The following is a 7,520-nucleotide window of genomic DNA, read 5'->3' on the forward strand; positions in this document are numbered from 1 at the left end:
AAGCTCTTGAATCTTCTGAATCAATACTAGGCAGATGGGATGTACCACTATGAGGGTGGAGTGGAATAGTCCCATTGATAATACCCTTTAATTTCCCTCTCACCTTTTGGCTTTCAACACTGTGTCACCTGAAGAACTGGGGGTAGATAAATTCAGCGTAATCCCATTGTCACTGCCAGCTTTCACCAGTATCTGAAAGCTTAATCCAACATATAATATAGCATATAGTATAGCATTTTAGTCTCATTCATGATGATCAGATAGCGTGTTCACTTCCATTTGTAAATGTTTGTCTTGGTGTCCGGTTGTTCATGTTTTCATGAGCAACAGTTGAGGCACTTTGCATTTGGGAGGAGTTTCTGGCCGAGTAGAGAGCAGAGGAGCCAGCCTCCTAGACAGTATTCAAAAGTTCGAGTGAGTGCACAGTGTCAGACATCAAGATCTTTGTAACAAACATTTTTGTTAAACATGGAATTGACAGCAGAAAGTCACTCCATTCCCCTATCTGATGGAAACAGCATACCCTTGATAGGACTGGGAACTTATGCAGATCCCCACGAGGTAAGATTCATGATTTAATTGTATATTGTATATCGTTGTGCATGTGTCACGAAGCAAAAACTAAATGAATAAATTAAAAATAGTGGTAGGATTTTTTGTTTGTTTGTTTTTCGCTGTGACTTTTGAGTGCTTATTATATTATTATTATGGTTGTTGTTATTTTATTTTATACTATATATTCCTTCCAGTACTACTTCTTCTTCTTCTTTTTTTTTTTTGACAGACTCCTAAAGGAACTGCATATGAATCTGTCAAAATTGCGATCGAGACGGGCTACAGACATATTGATGGAGCATTGATCTATTACAATGAACATGAAGTGGGGCAAGCAATAAGGGACAAAATAGCAGATGGAACTGTGAAAAGAGAGGACATCTTCTATTGTGGAAAGGTTTGCAAAGCATACTTGTTCGTGTGAGCCTCTCCTGTGCACCTTGACTGTTGAACTTTTTTTTTCTTTCTGTTTTTCTGTACACACATTCTGTACTTAAGTAGAAGTACATCTATTACTGTTCAAAACTACTCCAGTAAAAGATGAAGTACTGATTCAACTTCTTTACTCAAGTAAAAGTAAAAAAGTACAGGCTGTTTAGTAGCTGTTTGGAGGACATTTCTATTTCTGTGCAAAGCTAACTTAACCTTCGGCTATGTTAACACAATGATAAAATAATATTAGCAGATGGGAATACAAACTTCAGCCTAGGTTTTTTCCAATCTAAGTATACTCAGCTTGAATCTGAAGAAAAAGAAGTAAAATAAAAAATATATATATCAGTCAATAGATCTAAGAATCATCAGCTAAAATTCATATGAATCTCTGCTACACTTGATGTAGAACTCATGCAAACTCATGAAACCACAGTCACTGTGCACCGGTCACACACTCTTCTTTACTTTAAACCCATCACAGTACACCAAACTAATCTCCAGAGTATTTTCATGTAGTCTTTAAATAGCCTCAGTTTGATTTGCATGTATCATAATATGCAAAAACACAATGTTGGCTCATAGTGACAAAAATCCGTTAAAGCAAATCCGTTAAGGCAAAAGTAACGAGCCTGTTTTACTACTGAAGTGCAGTATAGAAAATTTTATAAAATTTTAACAAATATTTGTGCTTTGTTACTTCCCACCTCAAGAGTTCAGTGATGCATGAAGATCATCAAGACTTTTAGAAATCGAACAACAAGTTCCATTAATAACAAATCCACAAAATCCTCATGTAGGTTATTCAGGGTGAAGCAGGTTGTTTTTCATCTAATTCATTGAAACAAATCCAGCACTATGACGGCATGCACAGGTTTTGGTTGCACCATTCCTAGCATGCATGTTTCTAGATGAGCTTTAACATCTATATCGAGAATGCATGAAAAATGCGTTTAGCAGGATTTCTCTGGGTGTAATTGTTGATGTCAACAAAAAATTTAAAGTTTAAAAATGTGTTTTTTCCTGTCAAAAATGGTGGCCAAAGTGACAAAAAAGTACAACTCCTTTAGTTATTTTAAAGTAAATAACTAATAATGCAAATAAGAAAAAAAGCCAATCTGAATATTATACCAATATTATTTCCCTGAACCACAAAAAAATAAGGAAGATAAAGTAAGTACATTTTGGTTTGTACAACACCTTTCGAGACAAACATTACAAAGTCCCTCAAGGCAAAAGTTAACCAAAAACTAGTCTAAAATGCTTTTGGCCTGTGTGAAACTTAAAAGGTATGGATAACATACGAATCGATAACATATTCATTTTCATGACTTACCTTTGAATCTTAAAAAAAACCAAATGCTGAGTTCTGTAGCTTTTTTCTACATTTGTTAACTTTTCTTCTTTTCTTTTGAAGTTGTGGAACACATTTCATCCACCCGAGCTAGTACGACCTACTTTAGAGAAAACCCTGACGACATTACAGCTGGATTATGTTGACCTCTATATTATAGAACTGCCCATGGCTTTCAAGGTATGCACACATGTGAAAACTTAATAACAAGTTTTTAATTTTTACATTTGAATTTCATGAGGTTTTACTGCACCAAATGAAATACTATACTATACTGAAACACTATAATTTTCTGAAGCCAGGAGATGAATTTAACCCCAAAGATGAGAGTGGGAAGTGGCTTTATCATGAAACGGACCTCTGTGCCACATGGGAGGTGAGACTTGGTGGCCTGCTTATTCAAGAAAATTTAGTTTCAGTTATTTCCTAACATATGTGAAGACAACATAACTGCTACAGAACAACAGTATTGGGTACACGCGTCCTTTAACTTATAGTTAAATACAAAAAGATATGTGGTAAAAATCAATGACAGCTTCAACAGTGTCTCAGTTTTACTGTTTCTGTGAGCTTTTAAATTGTTTCAAAGTTCAACGTTGACTATATTGTTTTATTATTGTGCTTTCCTATGTCTCTCACAGGCTTTAGAAGCTTGTAAAGACGCTGGCCTTGTAAAATCTCTTGGGGTTTCAAACTTCAACAAGCGACAACTAGAGCTAATCCTTAACAAGCCGGGGCTGAAACACAAACCTGTGTCAAACCAGGTTAGTGGTACATTATTGAGCAAGCAGTTGTCTGGAAATAAGTTACTAAGTACTTGTTTTCAGAATACTAAGGTCAAAAAGCTTTGCTCTTTGAACTAACTAACTGAAAACGCTCGGTAAGTTTTTAACTGAGATTTAAATGAATAGATGGAATCAGAGGCGCGAATAGCAGCAGGAAGATTGTTCCAGGGGCTAGGGGCTGCCAGGGCAAAAGCACGGTCACCTCTGGTCTTTAGCCAGGATCTAGGCTGCACTAGGAGTAATTGTCTTGATTATCTTAGGGCTTTCCCAGGGGTATATGAACTAAGGAGTTCAGTGAGGTAGCACGGCGCAGTATTGACACAGTTCTTGTGTAATTTGGCACTATTCAGCCTTTTCTTCTTGCTTCTTTTCCTTAAGAGTGGCTTCTTGACAGCCACCCTTCCACAAAGACCATTTATGGTGAGTCTCAACAAACTGTTGATGGGTTAGTTGAAGGATGAGATACACCACTCAGGTCCCATATCAGATCTTTGATACAGTTTTTCTGTTTTCTTAAGGACATAGCTTTTAGATGCTGTTCATCTGCTCTAATGTTTTTTTTTCTTGTCCAGTTTCCTCACACCATACTGAAATATGCCAAGTTTCCAGCTAAAAGCTCTTTGCTCATCAAATCGTGTTATTCATGGCAGAGATTTAGATAAAAGACATGGGAAGAAATTTTCTTTTACTACAGGATGCTAATAAGTCCCTAAAGAAACTGGTTCTTTCCTAACTTTTCTGTAATGTGTAGACTCAATGAGTCATTCTTTGAATTAGCTGCCTTTTTGTGACACTGATAACACTGATTTCATAGATCAGTGTTAGGTGTTTTAATAATCATGATAAAAGAGTGAAAAAATAGCTAGTGCCCAAAGTAAAACTTTGTCTTCAGAAAGCCTGGAGAACTATTGCTCAGCACCACTTACAAGAAACTGTCCTATTAGAAATATAAATACTCGAGACTTGGGAAATGTACAGTACTATATTTACCGTAAGATCAGCAGATAAATGTGCAAACCATTCTTCATTTTAAAAAGTAGTGTTTCAAGAGTCAATGCTTTTGTTACTTTATTGTGCAGCGGCAATTTATTAAAGTCAGAAGAAAGAATCTGAGGCACAACCAGCTGAAGGCTTTAGTTTCAGTCTTTGAATATTTGCGCATACAGCTAATGAACAATACAACAGAAAGACTCAGATTTTAGACATATGCCCAATATGTTTTAACTAAATCACACACACAGCTGTGTTTTGATAGATATGTGATGTGAACATTGTGTGGATAGGACATGGATATGTTGCAGAGGTATAGGAACAAAATGCAGGCAATGTATACCGCCCAGAAATGTGGGGAAAACTTCAAATTTATTTAAAAAGTAAGTTTACTGCCTGAAATATTATCAGTATGAAAGGACTGAACTTTGAATCAATGAAAGCATAACAGAGATAGGAAGTTATTATTTAAGTAACATGAACAATCAAGATGCACTTGGAAGTGTTGGTTCATAACACTCGCAAGGAATAAGCCAAGCTGTCTTCATCAGAAACATGTGTGTATGTATACATATGTGCTCTATTACAGGTTGAATGCCACCCCTATTTCACCCAGCCAAAATTGCTTGAATACTGCCGGCAGAATGGTATCGTCATTGTTGGTTACAGCCCGCTGGGAACATCCAGAGATCCATCTTGGTATGGGTCACACTCATTTTATGAGTAGCTAGTCAAGTTCTCAGCCTCTTGATTGAAATTAAAATATCACTGTTTCAATAAAGGGTAAACCTAAAATGCCCCCCAATGCTGGAAGATGACCTGCTGGTATCGATTGCCAAAAAGTACAACAAGACCACGGCTCAGGTGTGTCTGCGGTTCAATGTACAGAGAGGCGTGGTGGTCATCCCAAAGAGCTTCAGCCCTGCTCGCATAAAGGAAAACTTTGAGGTTTGTTTATAATTTTAGGTATGTAGGTAGCAAAAAGTGCCTTCTGAAAACCAGACGCATGGAATATAATCAGACTTATTTGCCAACTTTCCAGATATTTGATTTCTCTCTCTCTGACGCTGATATGAAGGCAGTTGAAGGGTTGAACAAAAACATCCGCTTTGTGGAGCTTCTCATGTGAGTATAGTGCAGCTTGTGTGAAGTTTTGCTCCTTGAACAAACGGCTCCAATTAATATTTCTCTTTTCTGGCTCAACAGGTGGTCTGACCATCCAGAGTATCCATTTCATGATGACTTCTAAACACCACAAACAGCAACACATTGTTCGAGAGTGATTAAATTTGGCATCTTTACTTTGCTAAAATAATATTTAATTGCTATTAGCTAATTAAAAAAAAAAAAAAAAAAAACTTAATTTTACAGCACACAATATAATACACTTCCTCGGGTAAAGGGTTTCACTGCTGAGCCGTGCTGTGGGAAGAATAATGAAGGTCTGCTCTCACAGATGTCTTTAGTTTTGTAAAAGTCTTACAGATAAGTTTTGAGTGACAAAACAAACAAACTTGGGATAGTAAATGTTTGCAAACTACAAAATAAAGATAAGGTGTGGCTAAATCAAAACAAGACTGTTAAGTATAGAAAGCTTAAACTCTGGACAGATGGTGTTCTCATCCTGCCAACACTTTCATTGCTCAGACCAAATCTGAATTGCTCAACCTGAATAACAGCTTTTAAAACTGAATTTGAATTAAATTTAGCTCTTGAATGCTTTCAGTTTCACTTCTCACCATTCAGTTTTAGTTCTTAAATTCAGTTTTTGGGGTCATACATCCGGGTCCTTCGAGAAAACTGCACAATAATCCAGCACAAAGTTTGCCGTTTCAGTGATAGTCATATCATACCACTTCAGAGGTGATCCAGTAATACTGCACTAATGAATTACACCAGGGGTGTTGAACTCCAGGCCTCAAGGGCCGGTGTCCTGCAGGTTTCATATATCACCCTGGGTCAACACACCTGAATCAAATGATTAGTTTCTTTACCAGGCTTATGGAGAACTTCAAGATATGTTGAGGGGGTAATTTAACCATTTAAATCAGCTGTGTTGGATCAAGGGCACATCTAAAACCTGCAGGACACCAGCTCTCAAGGTCTGGAGTTCAACACCTGTGAATTAGACTGTTCGCTTTAGCTAAAGTTATTAAGTTAGCTAAGGAGTCAGGATACTATATAAGACAGAAATAAGCCAAAATTACAATGGTTTGGACACTCTTTTGTATGTTTCCCTACTGTAGCGGTCTCTCAAAGCATACAGGACTTTCAGGGGGTACAAGATGATAACTGTGGAATTCTAATGGGAACAGTCGATCATTAGGGTTGCCAACTCCCTGAAAAATAAATAAGGGACGCCTCGTGGCCAGGGCCGGGCAAAGTGTGGTAGCTCTTTTTTTTTGTGTGTGAAATTTTTTTTTAACCATTTGACTTGAATTTGATTTAAGCAGATGCATATTCTTTGTGATATGACCATATGGGAAACAAATGATAATTTAGCCATTTATTTTTAGCTCAAAATAACATTAACACAGTAAAACGGGTCTCTTTCTTAAACAGAAGCCTGTCATGCTTAACTTTTGAGAATATAAGTAAATCTTTCTTTAAAAGAACTCTGTCCTGCTTAACTTAAAATTATATAAATTAATAGAAAACAATAGAACAAAATCATTCTTGTAACAGTGCACATTTAGTGCATTTAGTACAATTGGCTTCAGTTGAGGTATTATTTCAGCTTTTCTAATGCTAATCAGCTGCTCCTGTTTGTAAACACACTTGTTCCCATGATTACGCATCATAACTCATCATCATTATTCATCTATGTATTACTTTTATGTATTAGTCATCTATTTGTTGTAATCATCTATCCTTGCAGTTGTTTATTACACAAAATAAATTATATTATCACACTTCTGGCCACATAGCGCTGATATTCACTGCACATGCCCATATTAACCTTAACCAGAGGGTTTAAAAAAAAAAAACCCAATGTTTACATACCATATCTGCTTCTGCCGTGGCCTGGTGGACAAGAAATTGGTTAAGGGTTCCCCGAGCTTTCACGCCCTTCATGTTCTCCGTGTGCCCACCATTGTGTGTGCATGCCTATGGAAAAAGTGCGCCGGCACACAGTGCAGTGCGCTTTATAGATGTTATCGTGCACTTTTCCAGCCAGGTGTTTTCCTTTTCCCATTCCTCCCTGTACTTTTACAGCCTATTTTTCTTTCTCTGAGGGGAACAAACATTGCTGCTCTAATGCTGGGCTTACACTGTACGATTTTTGGCCCATTTTGAGCCGATTTTTGAGTCATGCGACCGATTTGGTGATCGGCCCAATTTTGGCCTTCATCGTGCATCGTGTAGTATACGTGGGGTAACGAGAAGCGATTAACACCTCGAGC

The 7,520-nt window shown here is 37.2% G+C and overlaps 1 protein-coding gene across 2 annotated transcripts; it reads left to right on the forward strand.

Moving 5' to 3' along the window:
* The first annotated feature begins 356 nt into the window (after positions 1-356).
* LOC147310503 (aldo-keto reductase family 1 member D1-like) lies at positions 357-7,253 on the forward strand. Of its 2 annotated transcripts, XM_086269389.1 has the most exons (9): positions 357-561; positions 785-952; positions 2,405-2,521; positions 2,640-2,717; positions 2,983-3,105; positions 4,706-4,815; positions 4,899-5,064; positions 5,159-5,241; positions 5,323-7,251. In XM_086269389.1, exons 1-9 carry the CDS (start codon positions 469-471, stop codon positions 5,363-5,365), a joined length of 981 nt encoding a protein of 326 aa, XP_086125515.1. In that variant the 5' UTR covers positions 357-468; the 3' UTR covers positions 5,366-7,251. The 2 variants fall into 2 exon arrangements, with proteins under 2 accessions (XP_086125515.1, XP_086125516.1); XM_086269390.1 differs by lacking the exon at positions 2,983-3,105 and having other exon boundaries at positions 5,323-7,253.
* Positions 7,254-7,520: the final 267 nt, after the last annotated feature.

This window comes from Aulonocara sp. 'chitande type north' Nkhata Bay, linkage group LG17, assembly GCF_057382095.1.
Source record: "Aulonocara sp. 'chitande type north' Nkhata Bay isolate Kocher_YH1m ecotype deep benthic linkage group LG17, A_spYH_male_GT1.1, whole genome shotgun sequence".
Taxonomy (NCBI): Eukaryota; Metazoa; Chordata; class Actinopteri; order Cichliformes; family Cichlidae; genus Aulonocara; species Aulonocara sp. 'chitande type north' Nkhata Bay.

Coding starts and splice junctions, on each gene's coding strand:
- LOC147310503 (XM_086269389.1), top strand. CDS start 469: ATGGAATTGACAGCAGAAAGTCACTCCATTCCCCTATCTGATGGAAAC. Junction 562..784: donor CTTATGCAGATCCCCACGAG/GTAAGATTCATG, acceptor TTTTTTTGACAG/ACTCCTAAAGGAACTGCATA. Junction 2,718..2,982: donor ACCTCTGTGCCACATGGGAG/GTGAGACTTGGT, acceptor TGTCTCTCACAG/GCTTTAGAAGCTTGTAAAGA.